Source organism: Ctenopharyngodon idella, chromosome 12, assembly GCF_019924925.1.
Source record: "Ctenopharyngodon idella isolate HZGC_01 chromosome 12, HZGC01, whole genome shotgun sequence".
Taxonomy (NCBI): Eukaryota; Metazoa; Chordata; class Actinopteri; order Cypriniformes; family Xenocyprididae; genus Ctenopharyngodon; species Ctenopharyngodon idella.
Genome location: NC_067231.1, coordinates 29,416,127 through 29,443,299, shown reverse-complemented (window position 1 = coordinate 29,443,299; position 27,173 = coordinate 29,416,127). Strand labels below are relative to the sequence as shown.

General features: G+C 38.8%; 1 protein-coding gene across 5 annotated transcripts; it reads right to left on the bottom strand.

Annotated features, from left to right (window-relative positions):
- Positions 1–27,060, bottom strand: LOC127523637 (protein phosphatase 1B-like). Of its 5 annotated transcripts, XM_051914581.1 has the most exons (7): positions 26,681–27,060; positions 21,290–21,386; positions 9,817–10,662; positions 8,050–8,167; positions 7,445–7,556; positions 6,365–6,422; positions 3,446–5,655 (listed from the first exon to the last, which is right to left on the bottom strand). In XM_051914581.1, exons 3-7 carry the CDS (start codon positions 10,645–10,647, stop codon positions 5,350–5,352), a joined length of 1,425 nt encoding a protein of 474 aa, XP_051770541.1. In that variant the 5' UTR covers positions 10,648–10,662; positions 21,290–21,386; positions 26,681–27,060; the 3' UTR covers positions 3,446–5,349. The 5 variants fall into 5 exon arrangements, with proteins under 5 accessions (XP_051770544.1, XP_051770542.1, XP_051770541.1 ...); XM_051914584.1 differs by lacking the exons at positions 3,446–5,655; positions 21,290–21,386 and adding an exon at positions 1–2,224 and having other exon boundaries at positions 26,681–27,059; XM_051914582.1 differs by lacking the exons at positions 3,446–5,655; positions 21,290–21,386 and adding an exon at positions 1–2,152 and having other exon boundaries at positions 26,681–27,059.
- Positions 27,061–27,173: the final 113 nt, after the last annotated feature.

Sequence of the window (27,173 nt, the reverse complement as noted above, 5' to 3'; positions counted from 1 at the left end):
TTAACATCAAACTTTAGCAATCCTTTATTGAGGAGAACAGATCATATTCACTGTTTGCTACTGAAACATCACAACATCATACTGGGGACGTTCATTACATGGGCTTGTCGGGTGGTTAGAGAGAACCAAGAGAGAAATAGAGGAAGGACGTGAGAGCAAGAGAATTTGATCACACTCTCCAAAACACACGGGACAGTAGTTTCCCCCTCTGGTGAAACCCTCTCTTCTTAAGCCAACAGGAATAAATAAAATACTTTGTCTCAATTATTCTATGCATCAATAATTGTTGATATACACAACGCAAATGAATGTCCTTGAGCACTCACAGCACAAAATATATCTCTTTACCATCTCAAACTGGAAACGGACTCGATCTATTTATCTTAAAATTAAGCTTTCCAGCATATGGCTACAAATTATGTGTACCAGAAGAGGGGAAAACTGCAAAAATATATATACATACATAAACAACCATCTCATAAAATTCAATTACACACTCATTTTAAAGCTACACACCAGAGCAGGTGAAGTCAATGAATAAACAAAAAAAAAGAAAAAAAAAAAGGGAGGAATAAAAGAAGGCCTCCAGAGCATGTCTGTCTGTGTCAGATGTACGGACAGGGCAGAAAAAAAAAAAAAAAAAAAAAAAAAAAACTTAAAAGTGAAGTAAATGGAGTAAGAACATGAATGTATACAATGAAGCTAATCAAACGATAAATGCACATATGAAAGTGTTACGCATGAGCATGTACAAATGGGTGCGTGAAGGTATATGTAATGTGTATCAGTGTGAATAAGGGGTACATTCATCCATAGCCAACTGTCCTGTAAGTACACCCTTACAGCATGGTTCACCTTTTACAGGCACGGTTCAAAAACAATCCCACATTAAGGATTTAAAAAAAAAAAACAAAAAAAAAAAAACATCAGAACCACTCATAATGAATATTCAAGTACCTATCAGCCAGTCTGAGGAGAGAGAGCGTCCCCTCCTACTCTTTCACTCTGCTGTTAAAGGAGAAAAAAAATATATATAGCTATATACACATACATATTTCTGCAGTTTCACTTTAGAAATACTCTACCTTCTCATAGTTTCTCTTTCATATAGTTTTTTTTAGTATTTTTGTTTTTCATAATCAAATGTGAGTGCAATCAAACAATACCAATTACGTCATATAATCTGTAATAAAAAAAAATTAAAAATGCTGAGTCAAAATGATAGAGGGGGAAACTATTTTAAATTCAACTATTTTGTTAGAGAAAACCACAAACCAGAAGGCAAGCTGATGGGAGAAACTTGGTGGGAAGAGCTGGGGACGAAGAGTACAGAGCAGAAGAAGAGGAGTTCAGTTTTTATGTAATGTTTCTGGGGCGACTATAAGGAAGTCACCGTGACAAGTTCCTCCAAATAAAGTTCTGGGTTTGCCATAATCTCCTGCTGTCAAAATGAGTGTCCTTTTTCTTTTTTTAAAATTTTTGTGTTTAACAGCAAGCACCAAAATGAATGACACAAGAAGAAAGTCGCCTCTGCCCCAAAAGAGAAAAAGAAAAATCCAGATACAACAGATACATTACATTTCTGTGGCTGCTGTCCAGCTGGTCGGGTAGAGCCTGTAAGAGTCGCAGGGTTAAAGTAGAGGGCGGCAGAAACGGTGAACAAGAGATCATGCCTCCAAAAAGCTGCACATGCGTGGTGTGAAGGGGTTAAAAAAGAGCCGCGTCTGAACGAGGGTCCCTGTCCCTCTCAGAGCCCGCTGGCCCCACCCTCCTCCAGCTGAGTTCAGAGTTCATGCCTCCAAATTAGCATCCAGCAACTTTTGCTCAAGCAGTCTCGTCATTGCTCGTAATCGACACAGATTTCAGGAGGGAGGGGGATGGGGGGAATAAAAATAAATCTCTCTACCATACATTGCAGTTCTAAAAAAAAAAAAAAAAAAAAAAATTAACATTTTTGTAGTTTTCTCATCTTTAAAAACAAGCGTATGTATTCCCAGACTCATTGTTTAACATTTCCTATGACGCTCTCCGAATCGAAACCAAAAAAAGTGTGTGAGCAAGGGTTTTCTTCTGTGAATTGAGGACATTCTCGTGTGGATTCAGAAGCCGTCGGCTGCTCGGGCTACCAGGGGTCGTCTAGGTCACCTCCGCTCTGCGACAAGGAGAAAACAAGAAAGGGAAAGAAATGAGCAAACAGAGAAAAATTAAAAGGGTAGAGCACTCACTAGTGAGAATCGGGGAAGTAAAAGAAACAGAATGAAACGTGTTAGGGTGTGAGAGACAAGAACAGGAGAGAAAGGAAGACTTATTAATTGTTTAATAATTCCACGTAACAGAAACACATTTACCCACTAACTACGTAGTATACGTACTTCTGTTAGAAAATACATTACCGTTCAAAAGTTTCAGGTCAGTATGTTTTTGTTTCCGTTTTTTAAAATAATAGTTTTATCATAAGGATGCATTAAACTGATCAAAAGTGACAGTAAAGACAGTACAAAAGATTTCCATTACAAATGAATGCTGTTCTTTTGAGATTTCTATTCATCAAAAACACCTGAGAAGAAAAAAAAAAAAAAAAAAAAAAAAAGTATCTCAGTTTCCAAAAAAAAAAAAGCAGTTGATTGATAACGTTTCTTCGGCACCAAATTGGCATATTAGAATGATTTCTGAAGGATCATGTGACACTGAACACTGAAGTAATGGCTGCTGAAAATTCAGATTTGCCATCACAGGAATAAATTACATTTTAAAATACATTTAAATAGAAAACACTTATTTTAAATTGTAATAAAATGTTCACAATATTACTGTTTGATCTAATAAATGCACCCTTGGATGCAGAGGTTTCTTTCAACACATTAAAAATTCTTTAAAGACCCCAAAAACTTTTGAACAGTAAGGTGTAGGTGCCTTCTAACCTACAGGTGACACCCCAATGTAGGCAGAAAAAAAAAAAAAAAAAAAATCTTCCCAATAACAATAACTGCATACAACTAAAATAAGAGTAGTAGAATTCATTCATAAAAAAAACTCAATAAACATAATACACTTAATAATAAAAAAAAGCTAATGAAAACGTAAAACAATTACAAACAAAATGCGTGAAAAAAACTCTGCAATCGGCCAGCATTTTTTTTCTTTTATGATTTAAAGATGCATTTCCATCTGAAAAGAAAACTAATTTTCCCCAGCCTGAAAACTGATTAATGCACATTTGAAGCTCACTTACCTCAAGCTTCCACTGAGCTCATGAGTAAAAACATTAGCCATATGGGAGTACATATGGAAATATCGGAGTATGAATGATAGTTAATAGCGCACAAGTTCTTACAAAAGCCATAAAAAGCATTTATCAGCATTCTGTGTGGTGTGTCATCTCACAGAATGAGAAATGACTCCACTAAAGTGATGACATTTAATAATGGCAGCCAAGACAGATATCAATAGTTGAATTTGATTTATTTTGTTCAAAGAACTTCAGCGTGAAACAAAACAAATATAAACCTTTGCCCTGGAAATACTGCTCAATGGACAATTAAGTAAAGCTCTTCGATACTGCTGAGGGGGTATATTAGTAACATGAGTTTAATATAACAATGGCAGCATTATGCATGCACTTACTCTAACTGTTAAGAAGATTACACAGTTTGTATTATGCATTAACTTCCAAATCAAAGTAATCAGCTTCAAATGGCTTGATAAATCAGCCAAAGAAAACAACACAAAAGCAGTTTGGAACAGATTTCTTGCGGTATGACACAATCCATGTGGACAGAATTTAGATTGCTTTCCAAAAACCTGGGTCATAAGAATAAGATAAGTGCAATAAGAAGCCCTGTGCAAATACTGCAGAGTACAGACATTCATAAATGATCATGTAGCAGCGTTGCCTAATGTGTAGATTGCAGTAAGTTCTCTTATGTAATGCAGTCTGTATTGTCCCCTTTAACAAATGCCTTTTACATTGCAAATGTAAAGTCATTGACTGAATAAAACAGCACAACAGGAGAAATGAGAATTCGCAAGAACATATGATTGTGTAAGCTTCTGTAATCTCATACGGTCCATGCTTATAAAGCCAGTGCATTTCCATTTTGTGCTTTTTCCTCAAGGACACACCTGGATAGTAAAGTTAACTGTGAACACTCAAAGAGCAGACACAGGACAATCATATTCAAGAGGTCAGCTCAAATTATAAATCGATATGGAAGAGATATGGAGAGAGAGGAAGATATATACACACACAGCATTAGAGTTCCCTTTTAAATGGTGAAAGAATTGCTTTTGATCAGTTAATCATCTCGCATAATCACATTTCAAACATTTGATTCACACAAACACACACACACACACACACACACAAGCACACTACTTAAAGAGCACAAATCAAGCCGTACCTGATGTTTACTACAGTACGTTAATATCCTATAACTATGATCAACCACGAGACAACCCAGGATAAGGAGTACACATGCATCGCATGGCACGAGAGCAAACAGTTGTGTGTATTCTTGGCACAGCCCAGATTGTCCACTTAAACCATTCCCACTCCCAACTACTTACATGGGTAAACTCTTTGGGTGTGAAACGGTGATGGTCAAATCATTCAGGGGTGTGTGACAGTATTCAAATCTCCTTAAAAGGACAGATCACCCAAAAATGAAAACTCATCATTTACTCACCTTCAAGGTTCATTACAAACCTGCATGACTTTTTCTTCTGCTGAAAGATATTTCTAAGAATGTTTTTTGTCTATGTAATGAAAGTCAATTGGGTACAAAACATGACTCAGTATGTGGACAAAAAAACAAAACAAACACAACAAAAACAAAAATCAAAAGAAATCTAAACACTAAACAAAACACTAAACAGACATTTTTCCAAAATATTTTCTTTTGTGTTCCATAGAACAAAGTTATACTGGTTTGGAATGACATGAGTGTGTGTAAGTGACAGAATTTTTTTATGTTTGGGTGAACTATCCCTTCAACCCTTCAATAGATTACACATCCAGGTCTCATTTTTAAAAAAAACTAGGCTAAGTGCAGAGATACGAGAAAGTGCTTACTGCAGACAGAGCTGGGATATGCCAAGGTTAACCTCACTTGCAGTTGCAGAGCAGGTTTTTAGTGATAAGAATTTTGCGCAAAACTTCCTCTGTATGCGACTTTTACTGTGTGCAGAGCTCACTAAACCAACCAAACAAAAACACCCAAAGTGCTATTTACAAATCCATAAAGACAACCAAAAACCTGCACTGAAACTGCTCGTTGCCAAAAGCAACCTAGCAATCTGGGGAAAAGGGTTTGATATAGCAGGGCTGGGTTTAGTGGGTCCTAATTAGGGTCATGCAGTGGGGGCGTCAGAGATCTTGTCCAGAGATGGTGACGTGGCAGCTTCGTCCTGTCCCTCCTCAGAGCTGAGGGGTTCAGTGGCCGGGGACGGTGGGGGTGAGCGAGGTTCCTCCTGGGGGTCGGTCCGTGTCGTGGCACCTGTCCCACAGGACAGCCGGTAAGTGGAGAGCGCCTGCTCCAGCACTTGGCGGTATTCGCCTCGGTGACTGAGCCGGAACTGTCGTAGTGCCTCCAGCAGTTGGGCGGTGGCGGAGCTGCCTTCTTCGTCCTCACCGCCGGCTGCTCCCCCCTGGCTGTCCTGGTGCAAGACGCCAGTGTCAGTGGACAGAGCAGGTTAAGAGACCCCGCTTAGAGCGGGCCACCTGCCCATGACCTTACATTGCCCTTTCATTTAGAAAGAAGCACGCTTGAGGAGCGACAAAATAAGCTGTAAGTGGTAGCGAATGTGTGTTCGTCTGTGTGTGTGCGCGCGCGAGTGTACAAAAGATGCAGGAGCTTGTTAACACTGGTCTCTTCTCACAAGTCTTAGGAGCAATAAACTTGCTGAAGTAGCATTACCAAGATGCGGACACACAAATACAAACCATTACAGAGTGGCACAAGCACAGACGGACAAACAAAGCCAAGGCCTGCAAAAAAGCCTTGCATTTACATCTTAAATGCAGAGGCACTGCTCTTAAAGATAGTGGTGTTTGGATCTTTAATCTGCCCTATATATAAAGCTATCTCTGAGTACCAGTTACACTTGCCTAAGTAGGACATTTGCTAATCACTTACTAAATGTATCATTTCTCAAATGATCAAGGGAGTAAATGTATGCATAAAAGAGGTAGCGTCAGCAAGACCTACATTAAAGTCAAAATATTTGCAGGTGTGATGCATTAAAAGATGAGTAAATGGATGGACTTAAGTCTAAGCAAGAAGACTCAAGTGACCTTTTGTTTTTAATTCTTATATGAAAAAAAAAAAAAAAAAAAAAAAAAAAAAAAAATCAAGGAAACACTCACCCCATCTTCTTCTCTGTGTGGGTTTAGCCTGTTGTAAACGGCTTCAATTACACTACGTCTGGAAGAGAAGAGACACAGATTAGACAGAACTCTATAAACTCTAAGGAAGACTCTGCTGAGAAAAGATTATTTGGTCCACAGCAAAACCTTAGATGTTTAAATTTAGCATAAATCACTTTATTTACATGTTATAAAAGAGGGTAATAAAAGGACTTTCCTATATATTTCCTGATATTCATAGTTCATAGTTTGTTCATGTTACTTCACAGCGCATTAACTAATGTTAACAAATACAACTCTTGATTTTAATAATGTATTAGTAAATGTTGAAATTAACAAAGATTAATAAATGCTGTAGAAGTGCAGTTCATCATTAGTTCATGTTAACTAAATGTAGTTAACTAATGTTAACTAATGAACCTTATTGTAAAGTGTTACCGATGTTCCTTTTACAGCTGTATTCTCAAACCAAGAATCAATATCTTTAGTTAACTTCCACATTAAAATAATTTGATATACAGCAACATGATAAAATATTATATAATTTTCACATTTTATATTTAATTAATATACAATCATGGATGATACCAATAGGCCTATAATTATTTTCATGTTATGGACAATAATTGATAGATAGTTCAAATCAAAACTCTATACTATTGCATCTAAATCAATGAGAAAAACAAAACAAAAACTAAACTCAATCGTTTTGAATGATTTAAGTGAATTTAGGCATCACAACATTACCATATGTCTAACATATGTTTACAATAAGAAAAATGGATAATCATTTAGACATTTCTCTAGAAATAAAGAGTTAATCTAAATGTAAAAATAGAAAAAAAGAGCATGCACAATTAAATGTCCAATATCAACAGATATTGGGGGAAAAAAAGATCTTGGACCAAAATCATGCATCCCCTAAGATCAAGTCACTCTATAATTTCTACTCATCATATCAATATAATTTTGCATCGCCAAGTGTCTGCTGATTCCCACCCCTAATACAATAGTAGGGCAATTATAAAACCGCTTCGATCAGCAGAAATTCACAAATGTTACTTAATTTTGGATTCGTACTTGCTAGCGAGACCACCTCCCGGTGGCAGGTTGGGGATGCTCTCAGGGCGGAGGTTGTGCATGATGTGGCTTAGATCTGGGATGCCTTCCTCCCCTGACTTCTCCATGATTTCTGCAGAGGAAGACAATTACATTACAAATGGGGGATAATGGAAGAGTGTGCAAATGGAAGCAAGGAGCATTTCTTCCACCATGACTACTGCTGTGAAAATGGTGTAGGCATTGGATCAGCCATCCCACTTATAGACACAGTGTGAGAAAAATAACATCCAGCTGGAGAAAGAACGCCAAACCGATTTCATCACAGCTGTCCTGACTACATATCTAGTGGAAAATACAATATTTTTTTTCAGAATTAATATATTCCCCATCCAGGAAAGATCCTACGAGCCTCCAGACAGTTCAGAACATGCCAGGATGTTGAAAGAGAATAAACAGAGGGAGAAGAGTACTGCAATCTAAACAGCACTTACATTTTCAAACCACATGGTTGAAGCTAAGGTCTTAGTAATAAGACTATTTGAATTACAAGATGGCCATTTCCACAATGCTGGATGGACAAAAGAAGAAAACTGGCTGATAAATGAACAGGTGCCACCTCTTACCCTCCACACGAGCCTCCAGGAACTTGTCCAACTCGGCCTCTCTCTTGACAGCCTCCTCTGATACCTTCGGTGCATTGGGGAAACATACTAGAACAACACTCATGTTGTCACGGCTTCCCTGGTTAGGGGAAAAAAGAGATTGTAGGTTAAAAAAAAAAAGGCTGTTCACTGGACAAAGATTCAACCTGTCAAGCAAGTGTTTATAACACCACAAGCTTCTATTGTAAACCACTATAAATCTAGACCGCTTCCAATTTTGCCAATATTTATCTCAGATGGAAATCTGTGACATCTATTCATACTTAGACACTAAGCAGACCATCGAAGAGAAACATCTTCCAAGAGGAAGGGGGGGGGGGGGGGGGGGGGGGGGGGGGAATAAAGCTTAGTTTCCAATGTATATATGAGCCATACATCATGAAAAAGCAAGACGAAGGTTACAGACTAATACGGAAAGCCCTGACATCAACTTGAGCAAATTCATGCCAGATCCAGAGCTGTGACCTCACTCACTAGGTCCCTGGCTCTGTCTGATCATCTGGAGAGCTGGTGTCAACACAGGCAGAGGGCTCATGTGTTTTTCAGAAAGGGTATTGGAGGGGTTTTGGATTCTTGAATGCCATGGGACCAAAAAAAAAACAAAACAAAACAATGAAACACTTAAATGCACCGTAGAAAATGTAGAAAGAGAGTAGAGATTGTTTTTATAGAATCACGAGTTACACACAGCTGGTCTGTCTAATGAGACTATAGTGATTATGTAAAGACTCAATGATTCAACTTCATAAAGCTGTACAACTAATGTAAAACAGAAATAGACTAAGAGGGTACACCATTAGGGTAAAAACAGGGGGGGGGGGGGGCACACCCAAAAATGTCATTATTTACTCAATTTGACACACAGCAAACCGCACAAACTGTGATGTCCAGTTTGTAAACAAATGACTGATTTAACAGTTTTTTTTTAACAAGTCAGTCAAAAAGATTCAAGCAACAGCCTCGAACTTGCTTGCAAGTTAGCAGTTTGAAGTACAGTGCAAGCAAGCCATGATGTCCTATAAGAGAAAAAAAAATGACTTGTATAGACGAACCTGTACTTGCTTGCATAGCCACAACTGACTCATTCAAAACATTTTGTTGTAAAAATTAATAGTATTAATTAATAATGCACACCTAGCCATTGATTATCCCGCTTATACCATGATCACATTGTTGCCATTATGATATTTTTGTCCGTTATCACTCATTAAAGGTAGCATTCTGCATGCTTTAAATAAGACTGAAGAGATAAAGTAGTGCGGTAACATTACAGTTATTTGTGTGAGAGAGAGAGAGAGAGAGAGAGAGAGAGAGAGAGAGAGAGAGAGAGAGAGAGAGAGAGAGAGAGAGAGAGAGAGAGAGAGAGAGAGAGAGAGAGAGAGAGAGAGAGAGAGAGAGAGAGAGAGAGAGAGAGAGAGAGAGAGAGAGAGAGAGAGAGAGAGAGAGAGAGAATTACCTGCATCTGTGCAGCATTTCTCTAATGAAGCTGCAAGTTTAATTAATTCAAAAGCAGCAACGTTACCACCTCATTGCTGAGAAATATAATGTAGTGATTCAGTAGTGAAGCTACTTTAGTCACGAGGCAGCATTAGCTATGTTTCCATCCACCTATTTTTATGTGCATTTTGGGATATTGCATTAAAAAAAAAAAAAAAAGCTGTAGGGTGAGTAAACTGAAATTAAAATTTTGTAGAAATTATTCTTTTAAGACATCTGTTGAGATCTCACCTTATGTAAACAGGTGTCCACCACAGAGTTGCAGACCTTCTCCAAATCATCCCACACCTCCAGCCGAGAACGCACAAAATCACACAGCTCCTCATTGCTCATCACGTCCCAGATGCCATCGCAGGCGAGCACCACAAATTCATCCTCTTCTGAAACGCGTGGGATTTCAAACACCTCCGGTTCCGGAGATACCAGCTGCTCAGTGGGGCCCTTTCCATCCACACACTTGTAGTCATAGTCCCCCAGTGCGCGTGACACAGCCAGAGAACCATTCACCCTTTGGATCATCACAGAACCTCCTGCGTTCTGAATGCGCTCTTTTTCACGTGGGTTACACGGCTTGTGGTCTTGCGTGGAGAACCGGACCTGACTGGCACGACTTAGCACGGCACGGGAGTCTCCACAGTTGATGAAATAAAGGTGCTCGGGGGACACCAGCACACCGACTGCCGTGGAGCCACTACGGTCCATGCCATTACGTAGATCCGAGAAGTTGCGCATGTACTCGTCGATCTTCAGGAAGCCAGAACGAATGCCGCTTTTAACACCCTCCACAGAGTCAGGGCCTGAACGGAAGTCCTCGCTGCTGGTTATGATGTGCTCCAGCAGGTGTTTGGAGCAATAGTTGGCCACACGGGAGCCAGCGTGACCGTCGTACACCGCAAAGAAGGACCAGTCATCCAGGCCGTGCGGCAGTCCCACAACGGCCGTGTGTGCGTCCTCCATCTCTACCCGCCAGCCCTGCATGCTGCTAAGGCCAAAGCGCAGACCGTTGCCCGCACCATGAGCATTGTGTTTCTCTGTCTTCGGTTTGTCCAAGAAGGCCCCCATGGCTCAGGACACCGTCTGAAAGAGAAAAGGTGATGCAAAGTTGCTTTACATGACAAAAAGCAATGTATGATGCTTAAGTATTACAACAACGCGCATTTTGAGGGGTTAAAGGCACGGTTTACCCAAAAATGAAAATTGTCATCATTTACTTACCCCCATATCGTTCCACTAAGACTTTGATTAATCGTCAATAAACAAATTAAAGGGATAGTTCAAAAAACAAATGAAAATTACCCCATGATTTACTCGCCCTCAAGCCATCCTAGATGTATATGACTATCTTCTTTCAGACAAACACAATCAGAGTTATATTAAAAAAATATCTTGGCTCTTCCAAGCTTTATAATGCTAGTGAATGGGGCTCGAGATTTTGAAGCCCAAAAAAGCACATCCATCCATCATAAAGGTAATCCAGACTGCTCCAGGGGGTTAATAAAGACCTTTTGAAGTGAAACAATGGGTGCTTAAGAAAAATATTCATATTTAAAACTTTATAAACTATAATAACTGGCTTCTGGCAACATCCGTACACAAGTTGAGTTCCGGCAGAAGAGTGACCTCTAACCCGACGTGTGACATAGGATGTAGGAGTAGCAGAAGCTTAGGTGAGAGTAGACACCTCTCGTGGTTCAAAAATCTTCGTTTTAGACTTCCAATTCTTGAACGGTGTTTTGTTTTCCTTTATCCTCTGCGCTTCCGCGTTCGTCTATGCGTCATGTGTCGGGTCAGAGGTCACTCTTCCACCGGAACTAGATTCACGTACGTTCGTTGCCAGAAGACCGTTATTATAGTTTATGAAGTTTTAAATATGAATATTTTTATTACAAAAACCCATCGATTCACTTCAGAAGGCCTTTATTAAGGGGGTTAGTTCACCCAAAAATGAAAATAATGTCATGTATTACTCACCCTCATGTCTTTCTACACCCGTAAGACCTTTGTTCATCTTCAGAACACAAATTAAGATACTGTTAATGAAATCTGATGGCTCAGTGAGGCCTCTATTGAGAGCAAAGCCATTCAAACTCTCAAGGCCCATAAAGGTACTAAAAACATATTTTAAACGGTTCATGTGCCTTCAGTGGTTCTATCTTAATATTATAAAGCGACAAGAATACTTTTTGTCCGCCAAAAAAACAAAATAACGACTTTAACAATATCTATATGGGCCGATTTCAAAACACTGTTTCATGAAGCTTCTGAGCTTAATGAATCTTTTGTTTCGAATTAGTGATTCGGATCTCCTATCAAACGGCTAAACTGCTGAAATCACATGACTTTGGAACTCCGATTCACTGATTCGATTCGTAAAGCTCCGAAGCATTGTTTTGAAATCGACCCATATAGATATTATTGAAAAGTCTTTATTTTTCTTTTTTGGCGCACAAAAAGTATTGTTTTGGCCATTACAATATTGGCACTTTATAATATTAAGGTTGAACCACTGAACTCACATGAACTATTTCAAATATGTTTTTAGTACCTTTATGGACCTTGAGAGTTTGAATGGCTTTGCTCTCAATAGAGGCCTCACTGAGCCATCAGATTTCATCAACGATGTTAATTTGTGTTCGGAAGATGAACGAAGGTCTTACGGCTGTAGAACGACACGAGGGAGAGTAATAAATGACATTATTTTCAATTTTAGGTGAACTAACCCTTTAACCCCCTGGAGCCATATAGATTACTTTTATTATAGATGGATGCACTTTTTTGGGCTTCAAAATCTCATCCTCCATTCACTCCCATTATAAAGCTTGGAAGAGCCAGGATTTTTTTTTTTTTTTTTTTTTTTTTTTTTTAAATTGTGTTCATCTAAACGAAGATAGTCATTTACACCTAGGATGGCTTGAGGGTGAGTAAATCATGGGATAATTTTCATTTTTGGATGAACTATCCCTTTAAGATATTTTAAATGAAACCTGAAACCTCTCAGGTTTCTTTAAAAATATCTTAATTTGTGTTTTAATTATGACATAAGATGAGTAAATAATGATAGAATTTTCATTTTTAGGTGAAGTAACCCTTTAACAATATCATGCTATGTTATACTAAATGATTTACTGGTAATTTAATCCACAAACACAGGTTGGGCTTTTTTAGGACATCAGCCAAACAAACACTTGAGCACACCAGCAAAGCCGTAGCACTGACAACAGTGTTCTTTATTATTACACAAAGCCATCAATCCTCTTTTGTTCAACAGTGCATGTATAAACGTATGAGAATGAAGGCTATGAAAGTGACAACTGCCTACTGAGTTACTGACAGATCTTGATGTGATCTAAAGGCTACTGTAATGGCAGATACGAAGATAATAACAGACAAACTGCCAAAAACTCATCAAAAGCAAATAGATATTTCAAACAAGCCTCAGCAATTATGTCCAGTAAGACTGATTAAATACATTGAGTATACAAGCATTAGAGAACTACATCAGTCATAATTCACTGTGTAGGCAGCAAAATAAATAACATAACATTAAATAGCGTACATTTGAAACATTTAGCAAGGCGCTAAATGAGAAATTCTTTGCAAAAGTGGAACACATTGACTTGTCACTGGTTATCTTGACCCATACCATCATAACCCACCATGAAAGGCACTAGGAAACACCTATTTTTTTCAATTCAATGTAAAATTGGTGGATGTGGAGCAGGTGTGTTCAAATGGAGAAAAGTTGCAGTCAGAAAGAATTTTTTTTTTTTTTTTTTTGAAAAGTCTTCTGCTCACCAATGCTGCATTTGTGATAAAAATACACTAAACAGCATTATTGTGGGAAAAAAAACCCCTACAAATTTAAAGGGTTAGTTCACCCAAAAATTCTGTCATTAATTACTCACCCTCATGTCATTCCACACCCGTAAGACCTTCATTCATCTTTGGAACACAAATTAAGATATTTTTATGAAATCCAAGAGGTATATGACTTGTCCATAGACAGCACTATAACCACCACTTTCAAGATCCAGAAAGGTACTAAAGACATCGTTAAAACAGTTGACGTGACTGCATTGGTTCAATTACACGCATGCGTCATGCTGCTCACGTGTACAGCTTTGACCAATCGGCATTCGGATGTAAACACAGAAGCCTTCACTGTGCTTACTCTGTCAACTGCGTAAGGATAACGACAGGGAAGAGAAAAGATTGTTGAATAAAGTCGTTATTTATGCTTTGTTTTTGCGCCCAAAAAGTATTCTCGTAGCTTCATAAAATTAAGGTCGAACCAATGCAGTCACGTCGACCATTTAAAAAATGTCTTTAATACTTTTCTAGACCTTGAAAGTGGTGGTTATATTGCTGTCTATGGAGGAGTCATATACCTCTCGGATTTCATCAAAAATACCTTAATTTGTGTTCCGAAGACGAATGAAGGTCTTACAGGTGTGGAACGACATGAGGGTGAGTACTTGATGACAGAATTTTCATTTTTTGGGTGAACTAACCCTTTAAGAACCATTTTTATTTTAATATATTTTAAAAAGTAATTTATTCCTATGATGGCAAAGCTGAATGTTCAGAAGGCATTACTCCAATCTCCAATCCAATGTTGCATGAACTTAAGTTCCAAAATCAATTAAATAGGATTAATTGATTGATTGACTGAAGTAGTGGATATCTGTTACAGTATAAACAATGTTGGTCAATCTTCATTCTCAAACAATAAGTTGTAAGGATGACCGTAGGATTTCAGTGAAGGGGCTGCTCAGAGAAATAGCATGAATGAAAGTTTCCTGGATCCAACTCCTCATAGTATTATAAGAGAAGCAGCGCCTAAATGAAAGCATAAGGATGTCAAAAAAAGGCTTCTGGACACATAAACTACACAGATAGATGGGGTGTGTCCGACTGTAACTCAAGCTCCTGCATCACATTTCATCTCGAGTGTCATCTCTACCATGAACCACGCTTGGAAAAACAAACAAACTGGCTTTGGCTATCTTTACCTCATCCTCATAACAAGCACACACACACTGACATCAAACGAATGCGTGTATCGCACAACCGCCGCATGCACGCAAAACGCTCTTTAAAAGGAGTTTAGCAGAACTTACAAAGCCAGAGGAAAAATGTATTATTGATTACTACCAAGACAGAAGGCAAAATGTATTTTTCATAAGTCTGATTGCCCATCTGAATGCAGGATTAGAAAGTGTGGAGCAGCTTTAAGCCGCTTTGGGCAAACCTCAACCATAAGACCATTACATGACTCCAGGAATAGCCACTGAAATGTATTACAAGCCCAAATAAGCCATTAGACAAATGGAATGGGAGCCGCCTCGTAAGCTATGCGATCACAGCTTGGGACCTTGACCTAGCAAACCCAAAAAAAAAAAACAGTAGGCTACTAACTAGCAGTAAGTCAAGGTTTGCCAATAGATATTACAGGCAGGGTCATGGGATAGGTCAAATTACAGTTTCTCTCATTCTCTTGAAGCGTCCCTCTTCGCAGGTCTGTTTATCTATTGGGAGAATGAGAACAGGCAGCGGTCAGCAAGGCCAGGATCCAGTGAAAGTTCCAGCATTCAGAGGATCGTGAGCTCGTCCAAACCCGAGCATGTGGCCCATCAGGGACTAAACTAGTCTTACCCAGAGGGGTGGTGCCCACAGACAGCTTTTTGCTCACTACTCCACACACGACAGGCATGGAAGGCATGTGACCAAAAAAGGTGGTTGGGAGCTGGAGTGTGTGTGTGTGTGGTTGGACGAGGGCACAGGTTGTTGTGCAGTGTCATGGCTCGGCTGGCCAGGCTGTCGGTTTGGCCGGTCCACCCCCTCTGAGAATGACTCTATTTATATCCCTTCAAACCCAGATTGGGTTACTTGCTTCTGAAAGCGGGCAGGGTCGAAGTGCTGCATCCTTATGGCTGTCATTCATGCGGGGCAGCGGGGCTTCTTCCAACATTCATGTTCAGACGTCCTTGTCAGATCCTCTTCTTTCCAAGGCCTTGAGGCTGGGATGATCTCTGTCAGCAGTAAATGGGCTGATCCATCATGCAGTGTTCGCTTTGATCAAACCCTGCCATTAGCATGGCAGATACACTCGAGAGGAAGCTTTGTTAATGCTTGGGCTTCAAAACAACAGCACAAGACCAGGTGCAGTAAATGCACAAACGTATCAGATCAAACGTTAATAAACAGGCACAACAGCAGGAAATGAGGGGGGTTTGGAAAGGTGGCTTGATGTGGACCTGAGGAAGGGATGGTTGAAACTGGACAGTTTACCTTTATCTTCTCAACACACACCAAAGGCAAGATTAAACATGTATGTCTGGTACAACTAAATGAAAGAAATTATTTTCAATTGAAATGGAATTTACTGCAAATGTTATGTATAAACACAGATGTATTAATCCTGGCTGGAAGGGCCATAGATTAATTACAGGTTATATTTAAGATTTATTTATATAATTTCCCAATGAACAATGAAGCAAGTTACATGTACTTAAAGGTGCAGTAAGCAATTTCTGAGAATCATTGTTGAACACTGCTGATATTTGAAATCAACCCAAACAAACACACCCCTTCCTTCATTGCTCCGCCCCCAAAACGAACAAACGTATGCAATGCAAGAGTGGACGTCTCTTTATCTTAGTAGAAACAAAGCAAAATAAAGCTCTGCAAAAAAATTGTGAAATTTGTGAAAAAAAAAGCGAAGATGACGAATGAACGATGAGGAAGAGCAAAAAAAAAAAATGTATACAGTACACAAGTATATACAAGCAAGAGTTTGTTGTTATTCGCCAGCAGCACACACTCAAAACCAACATTACTCAAGTATAAAGCATCAAGATTAGAATCAAAGAAGCCGTCTATATAATGCCATATCTACACTGCCAGTGCACTCGTTCATAATACAAAAACAAGATTGACAAGACAGACAGCAGTTATACGCTGTTAATGGCAAATTCATGCATTTTCCTGTAACAATATAAATGATTCAGCACAATCACATAATAACATTTCATAACTGAATACTGTCACCTTCGACTTGTTCATTAGGGTGTTAGTAAGGTTGTTCTTTGTAAAACTGCTTAAAGGGTTCATATGTTATGATTTCACTTTTTTAACTTTAGTTATTGTGTAATGTTGCTGTTAGAGCATAAACAACATCTGTAAAGTTACGATGCTCAAAGTTCAATGCAAAGGGAGATATTTTCTTTTAAAGAATTCGCCATTTAAGGACTACAACAAACGGCTGGTAGGGACTACAATGAGCTTCTTCCCGGGTTGGTGACATCACTAACTCAAAAATTTATATAAACCCTGCCCCCGGGAACACGCAACAAAGGGGGCGATGCCATGATGGGCTGCTTTAGAGAAGAGGAAGAGTTGCTGTAGTAGAGTGTTGTTCCCATGCCGTCATTTTACGCCGGACTGCTTCACAAATGAGGGTCAGTTCAACACTGGATTTACACAAAAGATTTACATGATGACACATGCTAGTCAATAAGCTGAATCAGCTCCACAGCAACTACATGTATCCACTAACCATTCAGAAACGTCCAGATGCACTCTAAAATTTGTAGCTTCTTGCTGAGTCTCTCCGTCATTGTCTGAAAAGCATTGTCTAGAAAGCAGCTCATTTGCATTTAAAGGGACACACACAAAAACAGCGCGTTTTTGCTTACACCCAAATAGGGGCAAATTTGACAAGCTATAATAAATGATCTATGGGGTATTTTGAGCTGAAACTTCAGAGACATATTCTGGGGACACCAGAGACTTATATTACATCTTGTGAAAGGGGCATTATAGGTCACTTTTAAAACAATATTTATTGTAAAAACCAAACAGATTGAACACTGAAATATTCAAACATTTTTATTTGACAACTGTAATTGCAGCTGAAAAAAGATCAATCGCAATGTTACCGCAATACTCAGCATATCGCAAAATGTTTAAAATTGCAATAATATATTGTGGCTTAAGTATTGTGAAAACAGCATATTATGGGGCCTCTGGCAATTCCCACCCCTAGTTATCTGTGGCTATGTAGATTTCCTCATTTGATTATATTGATTCAATTCCAACAATTCAATAGAAAGATGTTTGTCTTACTTTGTGACACAGGCTTTTCAGTAAAGAATTCAAATTAACAACACAAAGTAAAATGATTTCTTTTACCATGGCCCTGAAAAAATCTGCTAAAAAGCGGTGCAGAAAACATGATAGATTATGAAAATATTAATTAAAAAAAAAATATTATTATTATTATTATTATTATTAATATTAATAATAATAATAATAATAATAATAATATTGACAAAGCCAAACTATGCAGTTGAGTCATAGTTCTGTAGGCATCAGCAGGACAAGAGGCACTATAAACATAAATTTTCACATAGCCACAGAAAATACAGTAAAACGGTCATGAGATTTTAAGAAGAGAGCTGAATTAATTTGAAAATATTTTACTTAGTCCTACTAAAGGATCATAAAACTAATCTGCGCAATTACATGTTCTGTATAAGACATGCAATTAAGGACAGGCTTTGCATAATAAACTAAATGCATAATAAAAATTCAAACAAACAGCACAACAAAACCACACATATGCATTAAATAATTATGTAGGAAACGCTGTAGCACACAATAAGGATTCATAAGGATGACTGATAATTCATAAGGATGTTTGAAAAAAAAAAAAAAAAAAGTGATATATTCTGATGCTAAGGGGGGTATTTTTTCTTAGCCTAATTAGGCCAAGTGTATACAAGTACATGGACATTTTATAGGTCCTTTTAAAGGTCTAAATTGATGTCATAACCTCCTCCAACCCTCCAATCTTGTTGGGGCACAATTATGACTTCTCCCCCCATTTTCTATACAAGACTCCATTCTAAAAATAAAGTAAACAATGTGGCGTCACCAAGCAACTCCAGTGCCATGCTCTAAACAGGGCTTAGCTTCATTCAGTGACCTAGCTGCAAGCTCTGCATCTTCTTGGGACATGAAATGACCCCCACACATTTCCGCTTTAGCTCTGCATGAAAACATGCTTGGAGCTTAACCTCTGGTATAGAGTCAGCTACTGACAGGATTCTGACTAAACCACTTAGCTTTCTGTTTTGATATGATGAACAATACTGACACACAACCGAGGCGTGCACACACAGAAAGCTGCTTTCAGACAGCATGCAATCCCAAATTCAGTTTCTCTTTAGAACTCTTAACAGTTGTGATGCACAGATCATGATTTGTCACGGCAGAGTCAGATTTTTTTTTTTTTTAGCGGTTGCCATATGATTTAATTTGATATTTGAAATCACCAATGAAATCTGACAACAACCGTCAGTCCTAAGCATACGTTTCAGACCACTGACTCTTTCTACAGCATACAGAGCTTCTAACGGCAGCTGCAGTGACGCAATGACTTTACCAATTGGCGATTGGCTCTTTTTTCAGATATATCATATATTCAAGTTGGTCACATGGATTGTGTTTGACCAACAGAAAGCTGCTTGGTTTGAAAGTGATTTTGGTGTGAGCTGTGCTTTATACAATCGCTACACTATTGAAAACAGACAATGGACCTTTTTCGCCTTCAAAATTTTGTTAATTTAAACTGGCTAGACTAACACATAACCTTAAAATCAATCACTGAAAATATCCAAGAAAACATCCAATGCAGTCCTCTCCTCTGTATTAGGATTGGGCCGATAGACGATGCCATTATCTATCAGACATCACAATGATGAGCTGGCATCGTGTAGTTCTAACGGTGCGTGTCCACTGGCATGGAGTAGAGCGAGCGTTTTTAATTCATTCCAATGAAAGTTGAGCTTAACGCTTAAACACGAATGTGAAAACTCAAGATGTTTCACTGCGGACAACGTCTGATGCCAATTTGGTAGACATCGCCCAACCATACTCAGTGTGCAGTGTATGCAGTGCTGTACAGTGGCTCCAGCTACTTTATGTTCCCTGTCCAACTAAAATAACATTTCATATTCAAATTTTGAAAGGTTTATAAACAGATTATGATGCATGATGTGCATTTATAGGCAGGTTATGTAGTAACAGAGTCAGTTACGTCATTGTTTGGTTATCAAGTCAGTGGAGACATGAGGCAGTTCTGACAGAGGTTCACAGATAGCACACAAGAACCGTTACAAAGAGGTGTTTCTGTGGTTAGAGTGTAACAAAGAACCCAGATCATACGGTTTTAGGGCACTCCCTTAGCTAAAGGACTATGTGTTGCATTACCAAGGCACCAAAACAAAAGAGCAACGAGGCCCTGTATGGAGAGCTATATCTGTCCAGCTAGCCTCAGCTGAGTAAACACAGAGTTTGGAGAATGACAACCTACCCCTCTTCTATCACTCACACCATATGTGGCCTCTGCTCTTCTGGAGGCAGGATGAAAGATGCGACGTCGGGTTCCTCTCCCCATGCACACATGTAAGGCGCAGAAGAGCTCTCACATCTACTGTACGAATTATCCGGCCCCTCATAGACGCACTGTAACTCCCACACCACCCTATCACAGTTGGAACCACAAACTCTCGCCATCTTTCCCCTCGAAACTGTTGTCACTGGCCAGTCATTTGTATCAAAACCACACGGTGAAACCTGAAGCATAGGCCTGTACTGCAAAAACACAGCCAAAATACATTGTATCAGCATAAGAGGGAAGTGGATTTTGGCAAGCTTACACAACCACGAGGGTGTGAGCTGACAGTCTGCTCGCTAGAAGGTCTAAAAGGTCTGTGCAAGGCGAATAAGAGACAACCAAGGGTGTTAAAAAAGGAAGGGAAAGTTCAAAATTAATGACAATTAACTACCTAAAACTCTTTTGTACTAGACACTGCACAACTGGAGACTCAGCAAAACCAGGTTTTATTTGAAATCTTTGAACGACTCAAGAGACAAGCATCATCTTGTGGGAATCGCTGGTCTCCGCAGGAGCAGCAGTTGCGATCACAGCATGTGAACAAAAAGGTATATAGGAGGTACAACAAACATGCAATACTGAGTCCTGCTGATGTTACAGCAAAGCAACATACTTGAGTAGGAGCTGGAGACATTTGAGCTAAAGTTCAAAGCAAACTGTGTACCTATGATTCAAAAAACATTCAAGTCGTGACTTTTGTCCCAAAATGACAATACTTAAAGCAAAAATTCACTTTTCTTTTGCAATTGCATATTGACCACATGTGCTTTTCATTTTTATTGTTTTCACTGACCTCAGTACTGTTATTTCCACGTAGAAAGATTTCCAACTATCGGCTCAAATTCACTCCTAGAAATTGGGCAGAAGCCAATCAAGATTGGTAGTGACGAGCTCTTGCCATTTTTGTATGCAATATGCATCAGACGATCTGTGGGCGTTACGCCTGAGGGTTAGACTACAGTAAGATCAGAAACAGATACCTAGCAGCACTGCTACAGATTAAACAATGCAACACTTCTTTAAAATACAGCTTTCTTAGTCTTACTTCACTAAATGTCTGATATTAGCCACACAAAACGGTAAGTGAGCCAAAGCAACTTGGTGCAGTGGTAGTGCAAACAGAAGTTCCATTTGGAATACAAACTGATTTTGCGGTGTGAACAAACATTGCTGATAAGTCCTCAAAGTTGTTTAGGTTAAAAAAAAAAAATGGCATCCCCAAATTCCCTCAAAATTCTGCACCTTGCAAATCTTTCAGACACACTCGCAGCAGACACTCGTTTCCTTCTCGGCACAATGGTGGTGCTCAGGCACGCAAAGGAGAAGTTCCTATGTGAACCTATGGTTTGGTGGGGAAGAAAAAGACAACATGAACAGAGAAACAGACAACTGTGCACTGTAAGAAAGAAAGAGAAACTTTGTTTGCACGACACACAAGACCATTTAAGATCTTCATAAAGGAGTCATGAAGACGCCATCGCAAACACATCCCAAAACCAGTGATGCTTCTATTATAAGCACTGCAATGATCTTCTACTTGCTCTAAACTTTGACAAAAGTGTAAAGGCAATATTTCATCATAATATTCATAATAATTTCAACCACTGTCAAATAATTAAAAAAACAAAACAAGGAAAGTTCATAATGGTTTAGAATATTGGCAAACAAACCAAAATATAGATGAAAAAAAGAAAAGAAAAAAAAAAAACGACATTTCTCAAAATATCTTATGTTCCACAGAAAAAAAGAAAGTTGTTCAGATTTGGAAAGACATGAGGATAAGCAAATAATTAATGATGAGTAATATCCAGTTTTGGGTGAAGTATCCCTTAAAGGTGTATAGATTTACTAAGAGAGGCCAAGCGAATATGTAGAGACTTTATTTTAGTAACCAATGTAACTTCTGAATCAAGGTCTAATGAAAAAAGTCCAATTAATTGACATCAGCCAGTCAACCAAGCAAACCTGCTGTTACCCGCAAAAATATCCACTTAAGTCTATACAAACTACTTAAGACAAAGCAGAACCATTTCATTCAATAAAAGTATTATCAACTGGGATAAACCCTGTAGTAGCATTGCTATGAATCAAATAATCAGCATAAGAAATGATTATTGATTTCAAACATGGTTAGGCTACTTAACATCCATTAGTGAATTTACCATCATTGCATATCAAAGGCAGGGTGCCTGAACCTGCTTTTTATAGCTACTTGAGCTATCGCTTTTACTGAACCACCCATAAAGCCAACTCAGAAATAATCCACAACCTGCGGCTCTCAAAACACAGCTGGTGGATTCCATTAAGGTGTAAAGCAATGGACCAAGCCATCTGAAATCCAACCAGCAAACATGCTGAAGTTTTTACCTTGAGACTGTAACATAAGAATACAGTGAAAAATACAATTACTTGTATCTGAGAACACAATCTGAAATTTTAAAATGAAGTTAATAGTCAATTAATAGTCAAATTCAAGCTGAAGCAAAAAAAATTACAAATTTACGCTACCATCAATATTTGTAAACGATTCAGGAAGACTCGTATGCTCATCAAGGCTGCATTTATTTGATCAAAAATACAGTAAAAACAGTAATATCGAGGTTAACAGTAATATATGAATATATATGAGGCTAGGCCTAACCACAGCTCCTCTTTACGTCAGACGTTTAGCACAAACACAGGCGCACACGCCTCACACACCCACATACAGGGAAGTGGTGAGGAAAGAGTTAATCCTGAGTCATTCTGAACACCACCCTGCCAAACCCATAAAACATACAAATACTCTCAAAGCATAGGAAACATCATCTATGTATTCACACATTGTCGTGGTCCTCACGCACCACCTATTCGGGCCTCCTGACATTAATCCCCTGACATTAGCCTGTGAGCTGGAGAGCTGCTTCAGCGGTGACAGCACGATGACAGCAATAAGAGGGCGATCCACACGACCTGATTGTGACCCATACGCATATTAAGAGCATGCCAAGAAAATTAGGAGTGCTACATGTGACTATCAAACTGATGATGCACATTTAAAAAGCACTTTAAATGATAGTCTCAATCCAACAGAGGACAACATATGAAAGGTATACAGAAATTCTTAACTTTTTCTGTCTGCTGCCATGTAATGACACCAACCAATATGAATGCATGCACATATCAACCACAGCAGTAGGGTTGTCAAGGTACCGGTACTTCAGTGCAAGGGCTGGGTACTGACACATTTCATGATTCGATTTCGAACTGTCACACCACATTAAAGAGCGGCAAAACAGTATTTATTGTTAGAATTTCTTAATAAAATTGACGGAATTATAAATTGAGACTTTGTTCATATCATTATTTTTTACCCAGCCCTATTTGGTACCAAGTTGATACTTAAATATTAAAAAGTAATGGCACCAGCCTTTCCGCAGTACCAGTAGTACAGAGCACCGGATTAATCCAGTACCCGCTGATAGGGGGCTGCTTTCAAGTGCTCCCACGTGTATTTGTGTGAGCGCTTTGTGAAGAGCATCAAAGGTTTCTATTTACAACATGCTTTTGCAGCATTGAAGCCAATCACAGACATGTTTTTGAGCGTATGAACACAATGGCCAATCGGTGGAATTTAAGTTCAAGAATCCACTCAATTCATAAGGCTGATTCATACTTCTGCGTCGAGTATATGGCGTATCAACATGTCAATTCTACGCGGACCGCAAGCGCTGCGAATGGTCTGCTAGAACCCCTCCCTCAGGTAAAAAAAACTGGCGCGGAAGAGCGAGTGTTTTCAACTTCCATAGGAATGAAAAAACGCTCCGTTTCCATGGACACGTGCCATCAAACTGCAACAAAAGTCGTTGCCTACTTGCCGCCATCACTGCTGAAGCTTCTCTGACAACGTACACGACAAGCTGCTTCTTCTTCAGCTTTTGCCTTGATACTCAACATGACCGCGGACACTGCCTACTAGCAGTCTGCATGTTGCACGTCGACACAGTATAGTTTTTCATGTGACGTCACACCCTTATAGGAACGCCCACCTGCAGGGTAAAATAAGGCTTTCCTACATTGACCAATAGTGATTTTTACCAGGTTTGTACTGAGAACTAATATAAGACAATGAAATTAAGACCAAATTCAATCTTTTAATATCCATGTTTTAGTACATTAAGGTACTGTTTTCACATTGTGCGTTTTAGAATGTCCTGCTGTTTTTAGTGACTGAAATGTTGCAGCAGGTGCTGTATATGGATCACAATTTCCCAAAAATTTGCATTTTGTTCACATATTTTTGTTTTTATTCCTTTGAGATGGAAATGCCTGACTGAAAACCATGAATACATTTATTCAGCGTGAGCTCTGCATGCTCACGAATAGTTCCATTATAACCAACAAAATAAAAAGACAATGTAAATAAGATTTATTGAGCATTATAGGCTGATTTTTTTATTATTATTATTATAATCTGAGCTTTCACTCAGTCAGTGAACTTGTGCTGCGGCAGAACTGAAGTAACATTGAATATAAAGAAACTTTGAGTGCTCACTTTCTGTATATAACCCAATCATAATTTGAAAAGTTATTTCTCATGCTGCTAAAAAGTTTTGGGAGTGACAATGCAGGATTGAAATCTGAAAAATTGGTACCAAGAACCATGAAACTTGACTGGTAATGGTAGCAACTACCGAAATTTTGGTAGCGTGACAACCCACAGCAGTACATAGCAGTAACCTGAAAGTGAAAATTCTGTCACCATTTACTCACCCTAATTCCATTCCAAACATGTATGACTTTGTTTTTGTTTGCTGAACACAAAATATGATATTGTGAATAACTATTATCATCTTGTTTTGTGTTCCACAGAAGAAAAATCAATCATACCGGTTTGTAATGACATAAAGGGAGTTTAAATGATGAAAATTTTCATTTTCACATCAACTACCCCATTAACAACCCCAGTAAGTGATAAAGGAGGGAGTTTACAACTTCCATAAGCACGCACCCTAAGTGCCCTAATATTTTCCCACAGAGCTCGCCATTCCAACTCTATCACAAGAGATCTGAATGGCAGACTCGTGCTTCGGTTCCTGCCAGTACTTCTTTGACTTACAGAACTGGACGGACTTTAAGGAAGCCACTGAGCAAAGAAAGAGGTCCCCTCATCTGCTTTTCTTACGCTGTACTCCCGACTCATGCAGATCCATCCTGTAGCGATCAGCATAAGATGAACTGCAAACTCAGCACTCTCTCTGAACAGCAGGCTTGGTCAAAGTTTCACACAGTGTTAAATCATGATAAAGAAAATACGTTAACTGCTGTCGTCATGTCTACAGTCCACAGTTGTACCAATTGGGTTAACAAGTGATGACCAAAGCCCTTTATCTACAGTTATAATCAGACCTTTAATCTCTTTCCAGATGAGCAGTGTGTCAAAGTTTCAGTTACTCTAACATTATGGCTTTACTGTCACTTTTGATCAATTTAATGCATCCTTGCTGAATAAAAAGTTATTTAAAAAAAAATCTTACTGACCCCAAACCATTGTATCTGAGAACACATTCCAAAACTTTAAAAGTTATGACCAATGCAGTTAAATTTAGTCAAGCAAAAGATAACAAATTAAAGTCGTAACACGTGTCGTGAGATGAAACGGCACTTGCGAAAGTTAGCAAGAGGCCACTAAACTATACATGTTAAAGCATGTATGCACAATGCTTAGACCCGAGTGATGTTTGCTGTATTATTAATTAAGATTTATTATGTATTATGTAATTAAGACCTGAAATTTCTAATCAGAAATGGTACTTAAAAACTGTATCAGAGATACAAAGATGAATGTACATGCACCACAAAACTGAGGTAATGGGAGAACAGAAGACAGTAACTCAGTGCCACCATTCAACTTTAAGTTAGATATATAATGTAAAAATGTTGTTAATCATCATGAACCAAATTAATACTCGCCATACATTTAAGCTTTAGCTATTCCTAATGTCAGTTAGGAGACATATAACCAGCAATTTATCTTAGATAGTTATCACATTATGTTGTATTACAGGAAAACTAGCTGTTTAAATAATTTGAGTTAATAATATAAATTAGGAGGCTAAACAAGAACTAAACTGCAAATATTTCAGCATAAATCAGGCCGTCCTTGCAAAGTAACCAACTACGTTAAGCTTGAAACCAAGGAGGAATGTGAGCCAACACATTTTGTAGGTTTAAAGGACAAATGAAGCGTCAAGTTGGAGTGAGAAAAGCTTCAAACATACGAGAGAAACAGAAGGAAAGCTGACAAGAGTCGAGGTGATTACATAATGCACTGAATTCTTACTAACAGTGAGCACGAGCCGATAGGATTATTTCTGACGCGAGCTTGTTTGTCTGTCGCTGCTACTGGACAAACAAAAGCAATGAAACTCTGAACATACACATGATAACAACAACAGTGGTTCTTTGTTGTATATAAACGGAAAGTGGGCGGTAATGTCAGTCTAATATCGTTATAGCTGCGCTTGTGTGTCAGCTCGCTCGTTACACAACAAGCCTCATACTTAGCAATGAAATCACGCGCAGGCTCGCGCTGGTTAGCTTAGCACGAGCTCTCGTCGAACAAACCCGAGGCCCACACGTCCCCATACTTACATTTCCAGATATACTGAGGATGTCAGCGTTCGTTTCCACTTCGGTCTCTTGGTTGCGGATATTTTCGGAGTCGGTATGCTTGTCGTTTCCTTTAAAAACAAACAATCAGGGTGACTTCACGTGAGAAACGATCATTCCGTTTACGGTGATTCTCTGCTTTGATAGCGTGAATTTTTGCGCATGTTTGACGCCAACGCAGATATCCCTGAACAAATCTATCCACTTATTGACTAAATCTTTCTAAGTTTCGTATCAATATGGGATCATGGTGTGGGATAAATCATTACATAGATCCGAATAATCAGCTTCTGTAGGGAGGCCAAGATATCCTTTGGTTCAGTGTCTTGTGCGTCTTGATGGAGGGGAGGGATAGTTTCTTCAAGTGGCTCGATGATTGGCCAAAACTCCACAAGGCGTGTTTGCTAATTGGATTATTTTGCTGACAGCAAAGACTACAGATGGCCAATCCCACAATTTGATTGGCTTTCGTCTT

Bases quoted from the DNA above. Each gene is read 5' to 3' on its own strand.
- LOC127523637 (XM_051914581.1), bottom strand. From the start codon at position 10,647: ATGGGGGCCTTCTTGGACAAACCGAAGACAGAGAAACACAATGCTCAT. The intron at 8,168-9,816 runs GTGAGATCTCAA...TCCCCTAACCAG, and splicing joins TGGACACCTGTTTACATAAG to GGAAGCCGTGACAACATGAG. The intron at 5,656-6,364 runs GTGAGTGTTTCC...GTCTTGCACCAG, and splicing joins CACACAGAGAAGAAGATGGG to GACAGCCAGGGGGGAGCAGC.